At 43.4% G+C, this 22,591-nt stretch overlaps 1 protein-coding gene across 1 annotated transcript in view; it reads left to right on the forward strand.

Annotated features, from left to right (window-relative positions):
• Window positions 1-22,591, forward strand: part of ALOX5AP (arachidonate 5-lipoxygenase activating protein) — a 78,078-nt gene that overhangs the window by 16,374 nt on the left and 39,113 nt on the right. Inside the window, exon 2 of the mRNA XM_037528696.2 lies at window positions 10,730-10,808. Within this exon, the coding sequence (XP_037384593.2) occupies window positions 10,765-10,808 (44 nt within the window). The 5' untranslated portion in view covers window positions 10,730-10,764. The remainder of the gene's footprint in view (window positions 1-10,729; window positions 10,809-22,591) is intronic.

Below are 22,591 nucleotides of genomic sequence, written 5' to 3' on the forward strand. Positions count from 1 at the left end.
CCTGATTTCTCCTCCCCCCTGAGCAGGGAGAGCTGGCTGGGGAGGAAGAAGAGGAAACAGAAGAAAGGACAGATCCCTCCCCTTCCCCCTGCAGCTCCAATCCTCCGTGTCAGGGTGGGGAAAGCTTTGCCCTGAATGAGAGATACAAGTTGTGATGTAGAGAGGACTTGAATTCTTAATAAAAATGAGACTGTCAATATTTGTAAATATCCAAGAAGGTATAGGATATGCCTAACTCTGGCTGCATGAATGGGGAAAGAGATCTGGAAGAGTGGTGATGAGATGTGATCCATCTGATAGTGCGGGAGAAGCAAAATGTTAGTCCTGCTGTTTTAATAACATGCTGTTATATGCCACACACACAGAAGAAATCCTGGAAGACTCCATATTAAGGTGACAAAGGAGGTAAATAGTGGGTGATATTATAGGTATTTGTTGATTTATTTATTGCTTATACCTGCTTTCTGAGTTTACTATAATAAACAAGTCCCAATTCACTATTAGAAAAGCAGACTGCAAAAAGTACTTTCAATTAAAAAAAAAAAAAACCTGGGGCCTAGTCTTCTTGCTTTGTAAGTCCTTATCCTTCCTGAAAGCAGGGTCTGACAAGAGCAAAATAGGAGGAGGTTGGGCTGCAGGGCACACCTGGCATGCACAGTATGGGAGATGTAGCCTACAGGCAGGGCTGTGGCCTGGCCCAGGCAGTTGTTCTCAGCACCCTCTGATTATCTGCTCTTGAGTTTTACTCCACCACTCACTCCCACAGAAGAAAAGATGGCCTCCTTGCCCTGTACACAGGGTGGTAACATCTGGTGATGGCTCACAGAGAATGGCTGGTTTCACAGGGAGTGTTTGGTGCAGTCCCTGAAAGGAGAAACATAAACAAGAGCAGGAGTTATCTGGCCTTGGAGAGGGCTCTTCGAAGACAGATGGCCAAAGTCTAGCTCAGAAATCTCCTACTTTAGAGCAGAATGAGGATGGCTCTTGGCAATGCAGTTGCCGCGCATGTGCACACACACACACACACATACAGAGGAGCAGAAAGAAATTCTCAGCTAAGGGAGGAAGAGAGAGGAAGGGAGAATGGGAGAGAGGGAGGGAGGGAGAGAAGGTGAGAGAGGGAGAGAAACGACCGGAATAACAAGTCATCCTAGAATTTAGACTGGAGAAGTGCCAGGATGCCCCATACCAGGATTAACATTCAGATCCCAGATTAAAGGTCACAAGAATTTTAATACTTCTGTTAGACGCTGCCAGGTGGTGTTCCAAGTCATGGACCAGATGACAGAGCCCCTCCAATGCTGTGTAAGCACATTGCTTTCCTATAATCATCCCCACAAAGCATTTTATCAAATTTATTGATTTGTCTTAATTTAATACACGTATAAGAATATCTTCCACTTAAAATTTGCATTTCTTTAATTGCTTTGGAGTCTCTGTATTTTATTCTGTGGTGATTTACTCAGCCAATAAACATGCAGTGCTACCGTGAACATGTTTTATGTGTGTAATAAACCAAAATAAGAATAAAAAAAGAATTTAGTGATTATGAATTAGACATGTTGATAGGTACTAAGGTTACAGAGGTGAATAAAATGCTGTCTATATTCCTGAACAACTTGCAGTTTGATTGGGGGAGATTGGATGAGTACATTAAAAGGATTAAGTCATAAAAGATAGTGTTTATTAAATGCTGGGTGAGTGCTCCATAACACAAATATTCAAGGAGTCTCATGCAGGGAGAGATGAAGTCTAGCATAAGTGACAAGAAAAGATAAATTTATCACATTCATTTAGAAACTCACTCTTGCATAGTGGGATGTGTTTTTTGGAAGTGAGGGGGTGAGAGTTCTGATTAGAAGTTTGTTCTCAGGGAGATTTCTAGAAGGGGTGAATGGAGACAAACATTGGGTACTAGAGTCAGATCCTGCTCTAGGTGGTGCCTGGAGGGGCCCTTGCTTCTGACTTGTAACAAGCATGGTTAAGTCCTCTTTGAAGTCTTAACTTTGATTTTAAAAAAGGAGGTAACTGCCTCACTTGGGTGTGCTGGCCTTTCAGTGATTCTAAACTCCCTTTTGTGAGTAAGGTGGGGTTAATGGCTTTTTTGCAGCCACTGAGAACTCTGAGGGGTGCCCCAGGGCCAAGCAGATAGTTTTGAAAGCCCACTTCCTGTCTCTGTAGGTGTGAGTGCCCACTGCAGGCCACTGGGAGGAAGAGAGAAACCTCAGAAGAGTGGCCCAAAGTTGCAGAAGCGGTGACACTCTTGGTTGCTTCACCCCTGTAAGGCCTAGACAGGAAGAGAGAAAGGCAACATTTTGAGAAAAGAAGGAGAAAAGGAAAGGGAATGTGAGAAAGATCTTGAGCTGGGCTGCAGAAGTGTGGGGGTAGGATAAAGAGTTCAAGTTATGGAAGATGAATGATGAGCAGATGGTGAGAAGTGGCTTCCCGGAGTTGGAAGCAGCCCTGTCCTGTGGCAAGGGAAGGACATCCTGAAGAGCAAGAAGGAAGCAGAAAACAGCTTGTCAGGTTGGAGCTGGAAAGACAAACCTCTTTTTACAGATGAGGAAACTGAGGTCCAGAGAGGGGAAGTGGTTTGCTCAAGGCAAATTCTTGAAAGAATTATCTGCTTTCTCTTTACTTCCTCCCCTCCCCTTTTGTCATGAGTCAGTATTGCAAGACAGGCTGGTTGGGGAAGCCCTATGCAGATGGCTGGGACAGGCAGACAGTACGCTGGAAGTCCTGGGTGTGCCTTTGATTCTTAGTTCCAGGTCAGGAAAGGGACAATCTTTAAGATCCATCTCCTCGGCTTTCCATCTGGTAATCTCCCTGTGAGCTGTAGATGGAGGAGTCTCCGGGGTGGCTGCTGCACTTCTTGGCAAAAATCCTGGAGAATACAATCAATCGAAGGAAATGTGTGAGCTGGGGGCAGTCACTGTGTACATACAGTTGTGTGCAGAGCGAGGTCCTGCAGTTGTACAAGAGGCACCAGCATGCTCTGCCCACCCTTCTGTTGCCCCAGCACCATGAAGTCATCCCACTTGAAGAAGTACACATCTGTTCTCCAAACTTCCTACCTACCATTTTCACATGAAACTTCCTCAAAAGGCCCCTGTGTTTCCTCTCAGCTTCCACCTCCTCCAGGAACCCTCCCTGTGAGTGGAAGGAGGACTCCCCACCAAGCCTGCATATTTTAGGCTCTGAATCTGTATAGCCAGGCTTGGCCCACTTAGTCTGGATTTCAGTTTGTGTAGTTCTTTGTTTGCTTTTCTTCTCTAGATTGGAAGTTGTCTGAGGCCAGTCTTGTTCATATATCTGTGCCTTGCCTACTACCTACAGCAGTGCACAAACACATTTGATGCTTTGGAGTTTGGAACCAGCTTTCAATGCATGGAGGTAACATATTTGCAATGAGCTTGCTAAGAGATCAAAAGGTGGGAATAAGAGGAATTGGGGTGCTGTAGATGGGAAGTTATTCTAAGAATGGGTGCAGCATGACAGACAAATATAGCTCATGGAGTAGAGAGTGAGTGGGAGGGGGAAAGTAGAAGTTGAAAGAAAAGGGGCAGGGAGTAGGAGTGTGAACATATAGAAAGGGGAAGAGGGTAGGAGACTGAGCCCTGAGGGAGTATGCACGGGTGGTTCAGGGTCCCCTGCACCCTGGCAGAGTGTACTTACCTGCTGTGAATGCACAAAACCTCAGCCTCAGATCTTCTAAAGCTGGGTCTTTGTCATTCTAAAGCTGGGTCATGGAAAATATCTTTTGTCTTCTACCGATACCCTGACTTTGGACATTTGACAAAAAGAGGTCATGCCCTCTTGTTGTCGTACTGAGATGAAAATAAATGTGTTCATTGAAACCATTTGTTTGCTTAAAAATTATTTGTAGAGGGACTCCCCTGGTGGCATAGCAGTTGTGTGCTGGTCTGCGAAGCTGCCCGCAGCAGGTTTGCTGGTTAGATCCGTGGCCGCCAGGCAAGAGTCTCACATGGCGTGACAGACCTCTCCTGCAGCGCCCGCTACTCCCCTCAGCAGTGTATTTTGGCAGTCTGCCTGTTCTGCTCCCCACTCCAGCTCTGGTGAATTCTCTCACCCTCCCACGCTTCTGACTGTACCCAGTGCTTGTATAAATAAATAAAGAAATCTTTAAAGAAAAAAAATTGCTTTTAAAAAAATTAAAAAAAATTATTTGTAGAATTAAGAACTCCCTTGATCATTCTGACTCTAACATCATTTTTGGCACTTTCAGGATAAATTTTGCAATTTGATGCAAAATAACCATGATGCATATGTGTTTGTATGTGTCATTTATGAGATTTTTATCATTACATCTTTAGCCTTGTGTTTTTGCCTTAACACCCTATAACTTTGCTGGTGTTTGGCAACCACAGCCCAAATCTAGTTCCCACGAGGTTTTTTGTAGGCAGGAGCTGCCAATTGACTTGGGGCTCTGTAATGGGCCATGGGTTAACTTCTTGGGAAAATGTTGCTATTAACTCCAGGACCAAAAGTGCCTGTAGTATGAGCTGCCATTACTGGCTCTTCCCTTGGTTTGAACCCCATGTATAAAGCAAAACAAACATTTTCTTTGACATTTTAGAAAAATGTCATGTGTTATAGATTCATCTCTGGAAAGGGGAGGAGCATCTGAGTGCGAACTGATGCCATTTTCCCTGTCCCTACTTACATGTAGCCACCTTGATTCTAAGTCCCAGCATGCCATGAACCAGGCTTCCTATAGAGGGAGACACTTGGAGGAGAGACCCATGAAGAGGGACTGTTCCTAGGACTTTAGTGATTCAACAGAGACAATAGTGCAAGTGACATTATCTTGACCTTGTGGTAGATTACATGTATTTTGAGTTTTGGGTCTTTCTTCTGTCTCTAGGACCTGCCTAACCCCTTTCTTCTGGTTCCCCACCAGAAGATGCCTTAGGCTTGTGGCAATCTTTCAGGCCTCAGTTTCCCCATTCTAGGCCAATCCTGTTTGACTGGGTATTTGTCCACAAGGGAGTGGGTAATTTTCAGAGTATTGTTAGAAAGAGCCTTTCATCTCTTCTCTCTCTGCTCACCAATTTTATAAAAGCTCTTTCACACTAAGAATCTTCTTTCTTTGTCTTTGTGTGTGTGTGTGGATGGGTTGAATCCTTTTTAACAGTCTAAGATTTTCAGGCTCCTGAGTACCGCTTAGTCATGTGCTTATAGCCAGTCCTCATTTGTCAAAATATGTTCCAGGGATGTTTTACTGGAAGTGAATAAAGTTTGCAAACTCTTCTCCAGGACCCACAAAAAGTACGTGGCCACCTTCAGTCAACCCAGACCCCTGTTCTCCCCTCTTCCCTCAGACAGGCAGGTGCCTGAGGGCATAATGAATTCTGCTAAAGACAATGCAGGTGATTAGATGTGCAGTTCTCAGTGGTTCTCTGGTTGCCAGCAGGGGATGCCTCAGAGTCCCTTGCCTGATCTGACTGGAGATTATCATTCTCCAGCACCATGTTTCAGATGAGAACTTCCCTCTTCTGCTGGGCTGGTCCTTCTTGTGGGCAGCTGGCTTTGGTGAGGCTGGCTTCTGCCTATCTGCTGAGTTCCTGGTCACAGAAGGATGTTGTTCATAGCTGAGACCCAATCTGGGTCTTCCTCCTGCTAATTACAAGACATCACCTCCTTGGGCAAAGGCTTTTCCCGAGCCCTGAGTTATCAAGACTTTCCTGTTTTATCTCCAACTCACACTTGTGAATACCTGAGTGGTCAAATAACCCAGGGGGCTCGGTTCAAGTTGTCCTGCTTTTTCCCTGCCTTCGGCCTCCCAAGTGACCTGGGGCCTGGGATGGGCAGGGAAGAGGCCTGAGTTCAGTATCTTTGCTTTCATGTACATTGCCTTGCTCTGTCCTTTTTCTTGAGATGCTGTTGACTATTTCAGGAACCAAAGTATTTGCCTTTCCCCAGTAGGGTGATTTTGCAAGGAAGAAGAGGAATTGAGAAAACCAAGTTCCCTGAGATAAATATTTGTCATCATTATTGGAAGGGAGCATGTTAAAGAAGCAATTCAGAGAAATGTCAGCTTGAGTGCCTAATTTAAATCTAGCATAGCTGTTCTTTGGTGGGCATAGAAGTATTAATGAATTAAAGTATGTGTTATTTTTTGAGCCAATATGCAGAGGCAAACAGGTCACATTGACAAAAAATCATTTTCCCTTTCCTGTGACAAAGTCTTGGGGTTCACATGTCTTGGTGGAGTGTGTGATGCTTTCATCATTTGCAGAGACGGGGGTGTTGTGGGGGAACTGAGGACACAGACAGGGGAACTGTTCAGAAAACTTTTGGGGTAATATTCATAGACTGTTCAAACTAGAAAACATTTCTCTTACGTCTTTATGGGAAACAGGATGTAGTCACTAAACCGCTGAGGTGTCCCTGAAGTGGCCATGAAAGAACAGGAAGCTTGTGTCATTGATAGGTCCACTCTTCTCTATAGCCATCCCCTCTGGAGATCAAAGAACCTGAGAGAAAGATTTTCTCTGTACAGCCTCCTGCCCTGCTCTGAGCCCCCCCTTCAGTGTTTCTTGTTGCACTCCATGCTAGCATTTGTCTCCTGGTTCTGCTTCCAAACACACCTCCAGGTGGGATGAATCAGTGGAGAAGTTGGTTTATATTACATACTTTCACTTTATTTGCCCCACTATTCTGTATAGGGGCATGTAAGGGCAGGAATGGACACAGGGCAGGTTTTCTAGGACCCCATGTTGAACGGGTAAAGGAGGAGTCAGAGTCCTTAGTGGCTTTTGCAGGTATTTTATTGGGGTTCACCAGGCATATGGCAGGCAGAGGTGCTGGGGGGCCGGGAGGCTGGCAGGCCTCCCAGCCCCCAGCAAGTCTTTACTCTATCCGGGCTCTCCGGCCTTCTCTCAGCTTCTGCTTCTCTTGCTTTTCTCTCAGCTTCTTGTGCTTCTTTCTCATCTTCTCGTTCGGCTTCTGCTGCTGCTGGCGTCTCCGTGATGCCGCCCTTAAAAGTCCCGTCTCTCAGCCCAGGTGTACCCACTTCAGGTGCCCGCCATCAGGCATGCATTCAGGACCACAGGGTTCCCTCATCTATCCTGATGGTGGGAGGGCAGAAAAGCCTGATACCTTTAACCTTACCCTACAGGGTGCTTGATAGGGGCACTATTCTGTACACACTACACTTGAAATAGTGTAGCAATGAAAAGTGTGGACTGTAGAGTCAGACTGTCTCGTTTTCTATTCTGGCTCAACCACTTACTACGATCTCTGGTCGTTAGGCAATCTCCCTCATTGAGGTCGCACCCCACTTGTGGAATGATGATAGTAATACTTACTTGAGAGGTGGTTGTGAAGATCCATCAGATAATATATATCAAATTATTAGAACAGTGCCTGCAATACAATAAGTGCTCAGAAAATATTAAATCTTACTATTAATAATAAACTGACATATTTCTTAAGCAGAGTAGAGGGCACATGGTGTTCATCTTATTAAGCTTTAAGCTGTGCATATCATCTTATGAATCTTTTTTATGTGTATGACATATTTCATGTGCACCAAAATACATGCATTAAAAATAAATGAGCATTTATGAGGGTTGTTTTAGCAATCATATGTCCTAGGGTTCCGGGCAGCAATGAAGTAAAATATTCCATTCCATTATTGGATCCATGAACTGAGCAATGGGGCTGCCCAAGTGTTCTTATTTATAGTTCTAAAAAAATACATTGACTATAGGAATAGCTCTGATTCCATGGGAATTAATAGCAGAGGTGTTTTGGGTTTATTCCTCCTTCTTAGAAGGACATCTGGTTCTACATTCATTGGTTTCCCTGTCACCAGGAATGAATGACTGGTGTTTTGATAGTCTCCAGGCTGACCACCTTGATCCACAGTGTGAAGGACAGACTTCTCACCTAGTGGCCATCAATTAACCCCTGTTCCTGTTTCCCTGCATAGAAATAAGGAGTTTGGTGAGGCTCTTTGATCTGGGGGCCAGGGGATGTTGTCCAAATATTGCTGTTTTCTTTGATGTGCTGGTGTTGGTTCCTGTGTTCTCAGCAGCTTCTACAAGAGCCTCTGGCCCTTGTTCGGTCACTAAGGAGCATCTCCCAAGTTACTGCTAGATTTGCTGTTATTTAGTCCCTTTCCTTATGCTGACAGTTGTGTTATTGTCATTGTATACCTAGATGTCTACTCCACTGAATAGCAGAGTTCTTTTTTTCCTCAAAGATTTATTTTTTATTTATTTATGCATAGAAGAACTGGGGTGTAGGCCAGAGGCATGGTGTGGGGGAGTGTGGGGGAGTGATTCACCAGAGACAGAGTGGGGAGCACAACAGATGGATTTACTGGAATACACTGCCTAGGGGAGCAGTGGGTGAGACAGGAGAGGTCTGCTGTGCCATATATGGATTTGCTAACTAGCTGGGGATTGAACTCAGGCCATAGCAGTGATGATAGTGCTAAGACTTAACCCCTATGCCACCAGAGAAGTCTGGATAGCAAAGTTCTTTTTTTTTTTTTTATAAATTTTATTTTTATATTCCCCCATACAATTGCAAACGCCCCATTCTGACCCCAATCCCTCCCCTCCCGCCCCCCCCCCCCCCAAAAAGTGTCTCTGGTTCATAGTTTTTTGTTGATTTTGATTTTCACTTTCTTATAGTTATTCATTTTCCTGGTCCCTTATTAAGTTTTCTAGATTCCTGCTATGAGTGAGACCATCCGGTATTTTTCTTTTTCTTTTTGGCTTATTTCGCTGAGCATGATCCCTTCCAGGGCCATCCATGTTGCTGCAAATTGCATGTGTTTATCTTTTTTGAATGCTGAGTAATATTCCATGGTGTATATGTACCACATCTTCTTGATCCAGTCATCTATTTTTGGGCATTTGGGCTGTTTCCAAAGCTTAGCTATTGTAAATAGTGCTGCTATAAACATAGGGGTGCAGGTGTTCTTTGGAATGGATGTTTCTGTGTCCTTTGGGTAAATACCCAGGAGTGGAATTGCTGGATCATATGGAAGCTCTATGTTTAGTAGGTCAAGAAATCTCCACACAGCTCTCCACAGTGGTTGGACCAGTTTGCACTCCCACCAACAGTGCAGAATAGTTCCTTTTTCTCCACACCCTCGCCAACATTTGTTGTTGCTAGTTTTTTTAATATGTGCCATTCTCACTGGTGTGAGATGGTATCTCATGGTAGTTTTGATTTGCATTTCCCTGATTACAAGTGATGTTGAACATTTTTTCATATGTCTGTTGGCCATTTGCATTTCCTCTTCAGAGAAGTTTCTTTTTAGCTCTTCTGCCCATTTTTTGACTGGATTATTTTCTTTGTTGTTGCTGAGTCTCATCAGCTCTTTGTAGATTTTTGTGATCAGTCCTTTATCATTAGTGTTGGGTGCAAAAATGTTCTCCCAGTTGGTGGGGTTTCTCTTTGTTTTTGTTATTGTCTCTTTTGCTGTGCAGAAGCTCTTTAATTTGATGTAGTCCCAGCTGTTTATCTTTACCTTCACTATCACTGCTTTGGGTGATGTGTCTGTAAAGATGTCTTTGATGTGCAAATCCCGTAGTGTTTCGCCTATATTTCCTTCTATGTATTTTATGGTTTCAGGTCTTATGTCTAGTTCTTTAATCCATTTTGAGTTGATTTTTGTGTATGGTGTGAGGTAGTGGTCAAGCTTCATTCTTTTGCATGTAGCGACCCAGTTTTCCCAGCACCATTTATTGAACAAACTTTCCTTGGATAGCAAAGTTCTTAAAGGCAAAAGCTTCATCTTGTTTATCTTTGAATCCTCAAGTGACTCTCACATATCATGTTAGTTGAGTGTATGAATGGGTAAGTGGGTAAACGAATGAGTGAATAGGAATCATCACTGACACACGAACAAAAACAAAACCCCAAAACCAAACTAAACCAAAACAACTGAGAGGAAAGTAGATTGAGTCATCAAATCTTCCAGATAAAATATTAAAAAAAATACTGTCAATCTTATCCTAATGATGTGTGGAGTTGGCAAGTGTGGTGTCACTTATCCAGTCTTTTGGGTAAATTTATGAATGTTTCAGTGGGATGAAGCTCAATGGAAGGAAGGACCATCCCGCATTACTAGCACATAGAAGGCACACGGTATGATATTAAATGAAATATTCTCTTCCTTTCAAAAGTTAACCCGATCAGTAACCCTAATAGGAAAGAAGACATATTCAAGCACTGAGTGACCATGAGAATAAGTTATGGATTCTTTCAGGAGTTTTCAGTCTTTTGGAGGTTGATGTATTTGCATCCAGCTATAACCCAAGGCAGAATGTGATATGTACTATAATAGAAACAAAAGTGTTAAATGAACTGGGAAAAGGAGGAATTCATCAAAACTTACGGATCTTGGAGGCCTTCATGGTAGGGAGAGCGCTGGTAGCATAGGTAGGGTTCAGGTAGCTAGAAATGGGAGGAGGATCATTTTGAGTGTTACAGTGCAGGGTGCGCAGGCTGGGAGGATGATGGCCATGTTGGAAAATTATGATAGCCAGCCTCCGAGATGGCACCCAGTGATTCTCACTTCTCAGTACTCATGCTTTTGTTTAGCGCCTCACCCCCTCAAACACTGAATCAGCATTGGTTTGAGTGACTAACTGAATGTGGTAGAAGTGATGGTGTATGACTTAAGATTAGGTCAAGTCTTACTGTCTTTGAGATTTTCTTACAGCATTTTCTTACTGTCTTTGAGATCACCTGTCCTGAGGAAAAAACAACCACCTTGCCATGAGGACACACAAGCAGCATAAGGAAAGACCCACATCTGGGAGGTGAGATCTCCTGCCAGCATCAATGTGCCTTCCATGTGAGGGGCTGTCTTGGAAGTGATCCAAGTTAACACTAAGTTAAGGCTTCAGAGCCACACATGACTGCAGCCTCATGAGAGAACCTGAGCCAGAATTACCCAGCAATATTGTGACTGAATTTGAGAAGTGTTTTGTTGTTGCTTTAAACCACTAAGTCTTGGGGTAATTTATCTTGTAGTGTTAGGGGGAAAAGGATGTCCTAAAGCTAAATTCCATACAGGTTTTGTGGACTCCACCCCCACCCCAGGTCAAAGCCAAAGACACTGGGAACTCCAAATCCCATCACCACCAAAGGGAAGGTGGCTGGGACCTGAGGGTGGGGTTAAGCAGACAAGTTGGTATAAAGGCAGACACGTGGGCTTTGGGGGCCCCCCATTTTGGCTCTCCGCCAGCTTGCAGCTTCCTGCCAGCTCTGAAAGTGACTTTGGGTTTCCAGGTCGTCGGATCGGGTAGGACGCATTAAAGACTTTATTTCCCTATTTTCTCCCTGAGTTGTACATTTTCCTTATTTCCTTTTCTCTTGTAAATAACCTTTTATTAACCTTTTGTGTGTGTCTGTAGTGGAGTATTAATAAGTCCCTTTAAAGTGCGCGGATGAGAACCCACAGCCAGGAACCCGTTCAATATCGGGGCTGCTCTATAACAGTAGCAGTGACTAACTAGTACAGAAATGAAGGCCGGGGAGCGCCTTGAGAAAAGTCTGATTTCAAGGTATTGTATACCAATCACTGGTATTATATGCATGGGGGTAGGATTTCTTTAAACACACACACACACACACACACACATAAAATTCTGATGATGTGTATAACATTGGTTGTCAAAAGGAGTGACTGGAGGTTTGAAGGTGATTTAGATGGCCTGCAATACTCCAGATAAAAAGTAACATCTCCATTCACAGTTGGTGGCAATGGAGATCTCTCAGTGGTGAGAGCCTTGAGGCAGTCAATGTGGGGAATGCGTGTGAAGGAGCAGCAAAGAATGAGTCTTTGGTTTTGAGCCCGGGAATATCAGAGAACCATGATCTCATTTACTCAAAGAGAAAACACAGAAGTGAGCACTGGGTGAGGAGGCGGGAGGGTAGGAATAAGTGGGAACATTTATCCTCCAGTGGGGATTGCTCTCTCTGTCCAGAACTCAGTGGAGGGCTGAGTACCAAGCTCCTTCACAGATCAGGCTGGTTCAGAAATCTTTCCTGAAGATTCCATTTCACAGCACATCTGCCACACTGCCAAATCTTTCCCAGTGTCAGCCTCAGCCTCAGTGACTTTTGTAAGTGGCCTTTCTGAGCTTGAAGAGCTGCATCTACTTCCTGAAACTTGTTCTCAAATTGACAACCAGTGACCCCTGAGGAGGGAACTTGGGTTGGGCTGACAAACCAGAGTCTGTTGCAGTGCCAGTCTGTTGGGGAAAGGATATTAGACCCTGAGATTGAAGAAAGTTTCTATCTCTCTCCTTTCTATCCTGCTGCTGAGGCCTACCAACTTCAGTGCAAATCAGCAGTTGAAAAATAAAAAAAGCCTGTTCATAAACCCCACATGGAAGGAAGCGTCTCATGTAATTGCCTTCTGTGAGAGTTACAAAGAGCCTGAAGGTAAAACTTGGTCAGGTCATGTTAGGAAACCAACAGGACATAAATATTGCTTTTTTGAGCCTAGACAGGCCCAAGCAAAAACCCTTTGGGATTCGTAACATGTTTTGTTGTACCAAGTGGAGTCTGATTTAGGACAAAGCAAGAAAATATTGAGAGGAAATTGGAGAAAGGGAAAATTGCTCAAATGGGGTCTTTGGTCCCTGGCCAAGGGAGGGGGGGGTACATGTGACTGTAATCCCAGAGTTATGGGAATTCTCTGCAAAAACGATAAAATTGAAAGTTTTCATGTTCAGAATAATCTAAGCAGATTGAGTTAAGCATATGCTGTGTTGTCCAGAGATAGGAGCATGACCTTGTGACTTCAGGACCCACATCCACAAATGGGTTTATAATCATTTCTGGGCAAAGTGGCATTTATGCAGACAAATGAAAAAGATGAGCGATAAATCTAGTATGTAACAAAGCACTTGTGACAAGTGAAGGCTGAGTGGCATCTTAGGGCCCTGCATGAGCAAAGGCCTAGCAGCAGCTCAAAGCAAGAATGCTTGTGAGACTTCCCCTGAATAGGCAGGGTCACCTTCATGGTTTAGAGGGAATTACGGTTCAGAAAAGTGTCATTTGTCACTCTGAACTAATGCGGTTCTCCAGAATTTGGGGGGTTTTGAGGATTTGCATTTAAATGGCAGCTGGTCAAATGGTGGAAAAGCAGGTGAAATGTGCATCCTGGACCAGGGTGCTCAAGGGGGGCCCCCCAGGGCTGAGCTGCACTCATCTACTTCTCCCAGGATTTTCGATCTTCCAAGTCTTCTTCCAATGGGAGAATGGGGGAGAGAGCAGGGCATAGGAAGCCAGAAGTCTCTTTCTGTACATTTCTGTTGGAGGATGGAAGTTTCTTCTCTCGAAAGGAAAGCCCCAGTATAAGAACTACCCCGTACCCAAAGCCACTGATGCTCCCACCGCCAGGAATAAATAGCACCATCACAGTTGCTACTGAGTTGCAGTCTGAGAAAGAAGAGGAGGAGGAAAAGGAGAAGCAAAAGAATGAGCCACTAGTTTGGGGAATAGAATCATAATCATCACCATCACCACTACAGAGATCATCTTCAAAAATATTTAGCTGCTGTCCTAGGACGGGTATTAACCTACTCTGGCAGTGGGTATTAATAATAGGATGTTGTTGGGCCTCCCCGGTGGCGCAGCGGTTGAGTGCTGGGTTGCGAAGCTGCCCGTGGCCTCTGCGGCGCTGGTTCGATCCCCGGCTGCTCCCCGGCCACCGCAGGAGGGTCCCACATGGCACGCAGACCTCTCCTGCCACCCGCTGCTCCCCTCAGCAGTGTACTTCGGACCTTCTGCCTGTTCTGCTCCCCACTCTGGCTCTGCTGCTGCCCACTCTGGCTCTGGTGAATTCTCTCACCCTCCCGCACTTCTGACTGTACCCAGTGCATGTATAAAACAAACAAACAAACAAACAAATAAATAAAAACATGCCTCTATATATATAAAAAAAAATAATAGGATGTTGTCATTTTTCCCATGGGAATGGCATGAAGGTTTTGGGATCAAGACACAGGATCATGTTGCTAATTATGTGAAGGCCCCACATAAGTCTACACTGGTTGGTGTGTTCCAGACGGATGGTATGGGGCTCAGACTGTTCCTGAAGCCTCAACAAGACTGGTCTGCGGGACAGAGGAGATTTTGGGAGCTGCCCTCGAGTCAGAGGACAAGACCATACATGTTGGGTTGCACTAAGTGGGGTAGGGAAAGAGATCTTCTATAAGAGGTCCTGCATCGCTGGGGAAACTGCTTTGAGCTGAAATCCAATCATGCAGCACTTACTACTAGAAACCAGGATATGGAGAGAAACATCAACAGGACCTCAAAAGGAACTGAACGATCAGGCATAACTCTTCTCCCTTTAGCAACTCTAACTCATATGTCAGTTTGGGCCTCTTGGAACTTCAAAAATTGAGATGCATTGTGTTCACACAGCCCGTTTGCTGGTTGTGAGTTTCTAAAGCTCCTCCCATAACATGCGAAATGTCTGAGCACTTACCTCCCCTTGGCCATGGAGTCTTCCCCAGGAATCAGCACACCTGGTCCCATTGCTACCCAACAGGTCAGTCTTCCTACTCACTGCACAAGAAAATACAATTAAACCAGATGATTAACGCAACTCATTGTAGTATGCTTCTGAAGATTTAAGGGCTTTTGAAGAAGTTACACTGCACACCATGCCGCCTCCTGTCGATGCTTCATTTCTTTATTCTTTATGTCTTTATCATTTACATTACTCTTCCCTCTGAATCAGTGAAAGATTCCATTTAGTTCATTAACAGAAACCTGGTTGCAGGGACTTAAGCAAATAGGTAAATTTTTTGGAGGAATTGTTTTCATGATGTAAATTCTACATGTTTTAAGTGTGCAGTTCAAAGAGTTTTGACAAATGTAATGTAGGCATAAAACCAACCCATCAAAATATAAACATTTTTATTTAGAAAATCTCTCATACCCCTTTCTTGTCGATCCCGACCCTCTCTCCCAGGCTGAGGTTGTTCTGATTAATCTCACCACACCTGGTTTTGCCTGCTCCTAGAATGTCATATTAATGGAATACAGATGTATGCTTTTGTGTTTGACTTCTTTTGTTCAATATCACGTTCATGAGATCTGTCCATGTTATTGAATGTGTCAGTAAATTTTATCTTTTTTTGTGGCTTAGTAGTAGTCTATTGAATAGATACACTGTGATTTCTTTGTCCATTCACTTGTGGATAAATATTTGGACTATTCAATTTTTGTTTGTTGTGAATAAAACAAGGAAATCTCTTATACAAATCCTTGATTTATATGTTGTCATTTTTCTGGGGGTAAACAGTCAGAAATAAAATTGGTGGGTAAAAAAATAGATCTATATTTAATATGATAAGAAACTGTCCACTAGTTTTTCAAAATGGTTGCACTCATTGACACTCCCAGTGTCAAATTATGAGAGTTCCAGCTATCCCACCTATTTACTGACTGTACTGGCAGTTTTAAATATTTTCATCAGTCTAGTGAGTATCAGATCTCACTGTGGTTGTAATTATGTTTCTCTGGTGACTGATGATAAGCATCTTCAGCCATTTCTATAGCTTCCTCTGTGACCTGTTTCTTGAAGTCTTTTGCTCATTCTTTAAAAAACATTTGGTGGTGCTGAGAAAACTGTGTCGCTACATACAAAAGAATGAAGCTTGACTACTACCTAACACCATGCACAAAAACCAACTCAAAATGGATTAAAGAACTAGACATTAAGACCTGACACCATAAAATACATAGAAGGAAATATAGGTGAAACACTACATGATATGCACATCAAAGACATCTTTACAGACACATCACCCAACGCAGTGATAGTGAAGGCAAAGATAAACAGCTGGGACTATATCAAATTAAAGAGCTTCTGCACAGCAAAAGAGACATTAACAAAAACAAAGAGAAACCCCACAGACTAGGAGAACACTTTTGCACACAACACTAATAATAAAGGACTGATCACAAAAATCTACAAAGAGCTGATGAGACTCAACAAAAAAAAGAAAATAATCCAGTCAAAAAATGGGCAGAAGAGCTAAAAAGAAACTTCTCTGAAGAGGAAATGCAAATGGCCAACAGGCATATGAAAAAATGTTCAACATCACTTGTAATCAGGGAAATGCAAATCAAAACTACCATGAGATACCATCTCACACCAGTGAGAATGGCACATATTAAAAAAACTAGCAACAACAAATGTTGGCGAGGGTGTGGAGAAAAAGGAACTATTCTGCACTGTTGGTGGGAGTGCAAACTGGTCCAACCACTATGGAGAGCTGTGTGGAGATTTCTTGACCTACTAAACATAGAGCTTCCATATGATCCAGCAATTCCACTCCTAGGTATTTACCCAAAGGACACAGAAACATCCATTCCAAAGAGCACCTGCACCCCTATGGTTATAGCAGCACTATTTACAATAGCCAAGCTTTGGAAACAACCCAAATGCCCAAAAATAGATGACTGGATCAAGAAGATGTGGTATATATACACCATGGAATATTACTCAGCAATTACTCACCATGGATGGAGCTGGAAGGGATCATGCTCAGCGAAAAAAGCCAGAAAGAAAAAGAAAAATACCGGATGGTCTCACTCATAGCAGGAATCTAGAAAACTTAAATAAGGGACCAGGAAAAAAAATAACTATAAGAAAGAAAATATCAAAATCAACAAATAACTATGAACCAGAGACATTCTATGGGGCATGGGGGGGGGGCGGGGAAAGGAGTGATTGGGGTCAAAATAAGGGGGTTCAAATTGTATGGGGAATATAAAAATAAAATTTAAATAAAAAATAAAAACATTTGGTTGCCTTTTTCTTTGTTTTCTTTTTCTTTTATAGCAGTGTATACATTTTGGATATAAGCCCTTTGTCAGATAAATGTACTGTGAATATTTCCTTCCCCTTTATGGTTTGCCTTTACATATTTTTAATGTCATTTGGTAAGTGGAAACTTTAAATTTTGATGAAGTTGAGTAGATGAAGTTTTAATTTTATGGTCAGTTTGGATCTATTTCTGAGTTCTCTATTTTCATTTTATTGATCTATTTCTCTACCCTATGCTAATTTCTGCACTCTTGGTTCAGAGAGGATTATTATTTTATTTCAGAGATAGGTAGGCCATGGCCTGTGAAGTTGTTTAAGGGAGTCATCTGTTCAGAACCAGGCTCCTTCTAGTTTTCTGCTGCCATCTTCAGCAGGGGAATTCTGATTTCCAGGAAGAAAGATGGCTGCTTTTCTGACATGACATTCTAGCTCCAATAGGAAAAGGGGATAAACAGGTTAAAGACCCAGATGAGTCTTCCCCTTTTTATCAGAGAAAGATAAAAATACCCAGACCCTCACAAAAACTTTTCTGGGGCTCCAGCTGGTATATTTGGGCAGGGTTAAGGGCTATAAGTGTAAGCACTAGCTAATAAGACATCAGATATATGGTATATAATTAAAATAAAAAAAAACAAAAGCCAAGTTGTTGGGAACCATGGGTATATTAATATCCCTGCATTAATGTTTTAATATCGAGAATTATTAGAGCACTGAAATTATAATGATGCCGAATTGAACATATGAGGTAAAGGTAATTTGACAGACAACTTGGTAAGTGGAAATCCACAAGTTAAGGAAATTGATCACACTGATTTAATAGTGATTTATCTACATAAAAGTTTAAGTCAACAATTAAAGTTAGTAAGGACTTAGTCATGGGGTATGAGGGGAAATCTCTGCAATATCATCATGTTTAAAATCCCAAAGTGTATATGGAGACCATGAAAAAACACATAATCCAACTTCAGATATCTGATTGAGTCAAGACTCTATTTTGGATTTTCAACTTTTTAGAAACATGGTGCATTTCATGATAAACCAGGGTGTGGATGTGGGAATGTGGGAGGGGTGCAGATTTCCTATTAAATTGGGCAAAGCAAAACCCACTTTTGGAGCTGGCATCTTATCAAAACACATGGATGTTGCAAACAAGTAAGGATTAGACTGAGTTCATCCTCCTTCCCTGCTCCCAAAGGGATAAAAGTAAAAAATGAGGATAAGGAAAAATGTTCAGACTATATTTTTTTCTGTGTAAATTTTCATATTTTTTAAATGAAAAACACTAATTTATTTTAAATGAGCTTCATGTAATGACATTTTGCCCCCTTACATGTATGTAGTTGGATTTTTAAATCCAAGGTAATGATGTGAGGTTTACAGCTTAAATTTTATCTTTATCTGGCTAAATATTTGTTAGGCTCAATTTTATCCAGACAATATTTTTTATTGTTTTTAATCTTTCAGTTAATTATATATCCGTGCTTCTCCACCTGGTTAGGGGCACATCAACACGTGGAATTCAGGAAGGGAATAATACAAGCTCCCTTCCACAAGGCTTCCCCATCTACAATCCAAACAACAATCTCCTATTCATATCATTCATTTCTTAATTTTGAAATTTTGAATGATATCTGGCTTATTTATACCTTATATTATACAATATCTTTGAAACTCCAAACCAGAGAAAGCATTATAGTAAATATTTGGGTCTCTGAGATGTTCATGGACCTAGCATATTTCTGTTCAGACCCTGTTCTTGGTTTATTAAGTGACTAGGAAATGGCTCTTGCAGGGTGACTGATATAAAAGTTTTATCATATTTCAAAGCAGGCATCACTCAAGTTTCCAGTATAGAAACCTGCCTTTAGTACTTGCAAATCTATTTATACTGCCTGTTATTGAGTTGTTAGCTTAGTCTTCAGTGGTATCCTGTCTTTATACCTATAAGAGATTGAGCAGAGTGGCGGTAACAGGACACAACAGACCTCAACTCTAATAATTTTCCTTTCAGTGGGATGAATTGAGACATGGCATCTCCTATCACTGGAGATTTGGGGATCATAAAGAATCAATATGAGGGCCTCCCCGGTGGCGCAGCGGTTGAGCGCTGGGTTGCGAAGCTGGCGAAGCTGCCCACAGCGTCTGCGGCGCCGGTTCGATCCCCCGGCTGCTCCCCGGCCACTGGAGGAGGGTCCCACATGGCGCGCAGACCTCTCCTGCCGCCCGCTGCTCCCCTCAGCAGTGTACTTTGGTCCTCCTGCCTGCTCTGCTCCCCGCTCTGGCTCTGGTGAATTCTCTCACCCTCCCGTGCTTCTGACTGTACCCAGTGCATGTATAAACAAAAACAAACAAACAAATAAATAAATAAATAAATAAGCATGCCTCTATTAAAAAAAAAAAAGAATCAATATGAGCTGGTACCATTCCTACTGACAGCTATATTGGTTTCCTAGAGCTTTCCTAACAAAGTAGCAAAACTGGGTGATTCTACAAAATAGAAATTTATTCTCTCATAGTTCTGGAGGATAGAAGTCAAAAATCAAGGTGTTGTGAGCTGTTTTCTCTGAAGGCTTAGGGGAGAATCTGTTTCATAATTTTTGTTTTGGCTCAGGAGTTTCTAGCAATCCTTGGTCATTGGCTTGTAGACATATTATTACTTCAATCTCTGCTTCTACTGTCAGATGGCCTTCTCCTTCCTGCGTGTGCCTCTGTGTCTCTTCACCTCTTCTTATAAGCATACTTGGGGTATTGGCTAGGGGCCCTCTTCCAGCATTACACATCTTAACTGATTACATCTGCAAAGACCCTATTTGAAAAAAAAAAAATCCCATTCTGAGGTGAGGACTTGAATACATCTTCTGAGGGGGACACCATTCATTGGTAACAGATGCTAATACATGTCATGGAGCTCGTAAGGTGAGTCAGGTCCAATATAACAGAATTATTATTTTGTGAGGTCCAGGATCAAAGCCACGTTAACCAGAAGAACATGTTTTCCTCCTGTCAATCTGGACTGGGTTGCTTCGCTCAATAACAGAGACCATCCGCTACTCATCTCATAGCCCAGGTCTGACCTGCAAGGAAATACGCACTGCCATCTTCCTTGCTGTTGTGCCCCAGCTCCAGTTGAAGAGGAAGAAATGGCCCCCCGAGCTGTCAGCAGGGCGCATCCTGAAGATTTTGGGTCCTGGTCCTTGATGTGCCTAAATCCATCTTCCCCCCAAGCCACGCCTGCGTACCTGAGCCCCCAAGCTTCCCGTGTGCCTTCCATTTTCTGTAATCCTGACTTGGAAAAGGTTGGACAGAGGAGAGATCCCATGGGCATTTGAGCAAACTCTAAGCTGTTAGATTTTCCATAACACAAGAAGCGATTCCTTCAGGGGCTTTGGGGGCAGGGTGGAGTGGGAGGATAAACCTGAAGAGAGGAGGAGCGAGGTGGGAAGCCCAGGGGTGTGGGAGGAGACAGATGAAGTGGAGTTACACAGAGGTTGGGTAAGAGGAAGTGTTCACACAGGACACTGTCCTTCTACAAACCTGAACCTACAAGGCTTCCTCCCTGCACGGTACAAGGAAATGAGCAAGTGAACTATATTGCAACTTCTGCTCCTCCCACATTGAACTGCCCCTCATCTCACAGTTAGAGAACCGTACTGACACCATCGTTGGCCAGGAGTGTTCGGTCTGGGAAAGGCTGGTGAGAAGCACCTCAAAAAGGGACAGAAATCACTTCCCATCCCATGGGAATGTGGACATGAAGTGTCACAGCTCTGGCAGAGAGGTGGCTGTGGGGGCATGGGCTGCAGCTGTGGGGTAGCTTTGCAGCTCTTGATCCCTGTGTCACTGCCTCTGTCCTCCTTGCCCCTCTCATCACAGAACCTTGTCGGGGGAGGGCAGCCATAACTAGACAATCCTGCAGGAACTAAGTAAGTAGAGCTAGCGTGACATGACCGTGTAGCAGAAAGTCAACAGAAACAAAACACTAGCATTTTAGCCCCAGCTCTTGTGGCATGCACAGGACAATCTAGCAATCTCTGAATGTGGGAAATCTTTAGGCACCAAGGGATGCCTTGGGAACATACAAGCTGTCAGTTTTCTCTGAGGTGCAGGTATAGGGGTGTGTGTGTGTGTGTGTGTGTGTGTGTGTGTGTGTGTGTGTGTGTTGGGGGGATTCTTCTAAATGTCCCCTACAAACCTATCTGGGCTCCAAGGCCCCATATTTAAGCAAGGAGACTCACACAAACAATGTTGGACAGCCAGAGTGGTCTTGGGATATTTCCAACTCCACCTACCTCTCAGTTGAGTTTCTTCTAATGATTCATTCCAATAAGTCTGAATCATGGGGTCACACTCTCAGCAATCTGCTATGGGATTCTTATCTGTTTTGCATTAAATAACTGTGTGCTCCCTGAAAGATGGCCTGTGGAAGTAGCTCCAGCTCCAGCTCTTTATAAAACACGCTGAATAACACCAGGGGAAGTGGTGGATGTACTAAGCTTGAAAGAAAAGTCCTGAGCTGAGGATTCAGAGATTCACAGAAAACTTTGAATCTTTCTCTCTTTGGAGAGAGGAGCCAGCTAATCCTGTCTTTTCTCTCCTGAGAAAGACATTCGGACAGGGAAGGACTCCACTCCCTCCTCATAGCAGCATTTCCAGGTCTGAGGGTGACAGATATGGGGAGAGAGGCTGGAGGGGTCCCTGTGGGGATTACTCACCTGTGTAGAAAACTGTGCAATTCTGCCATCTTTCAGGGTGAATGGTTTGTTTTTGGAGGCTGCTCTCCTCTCCCCTGCCTCCTGCTGGGGGCACCTGGAGGATCATTCCCAGGACCCAGCACATGTCTGTAGCCTGCTAACCCAGGCTCTCACTATGCTCTCACTATCCTGACCGAGGACCCTAGACTTGGGAGGCAATGGTGGGGGCCTTTGTGGCCTCTGAAAAGACTGCATGCCTTCAGGCCCTAGGCGCTTAGCAGAAGTTTTTACTTAGTTTACAGCCTCTGGTTCCTGTTAGGAAACTCAGGGCTTGCCAAAGTGTTCATTTCACTATGTGAACAACTCATTCCCAGCATCTGTCTTATTACTCACTAAACCATTACACTGTACTCTGTCTCATCCCTTTGCTTTTTTAAAATACATTTTGAAGTAGCATTGGTTTCTAAAATGATAGATGTTTCAGGTGTACGACATTATAATTCTACCCCTGTATCTACTCCTCATAATCACTACCACAGGCTAGCTTCATTCCACCCCCAACAAAGGACCCCCCTTCACCCAGTTTACTCTTACCCCCTGATGCACTTCTCTTTTGAGTTTGTATCAGGCTGTGAGGCGTTGTCACCTGGCTGGGCAGGAGGCACCTCTGTGGTAAGATTGTTTTTCAATTGGCCATGGCTCACCCCAAGAGGGAGTCAGGCCTTTTCCTGCTTTGGGTTTGCTACCTTGCTCCTTTTCCAGGCCTGCATGTGGCCTAGGACAGGTTGTCAAAGGCCCCAGGTCCACTGTGAGACAACTAGGCCTCTGACTTTGAAGTCTTGCTGTGTAATCACAACCAAGTGACTGGGAGTCTCTGAGCTTCTTGTTCTTCACCTGTAAGAGGACATAGCATAGATTTTGTCCATATATTAAATGAGACACTTGGTACAGTGCCTAGTTGCATTTACCATGCTTGATATATGTTAGCTCTTACTATAAGGAACATGCTGTCACTTATTCTCTTAGGAGAATAGTTCTGCCATGTTTCACCAGC

This window comes from Talpa occidentalis, unplaced genomic scaffold (assembly GCF_014898055.3).
Source record: "Talpa occidentalis isolate TD23 unplaced genomic scaffold, MPIMG_talOcc4v2.1 talOcc4.5, whole genome shotgun sequence".
NCBI lineage: Eukaryota > Metazoa > Chordata > Mammalia > Eulipotyphla > Talpidae > Talpa > Talpa occidentalis.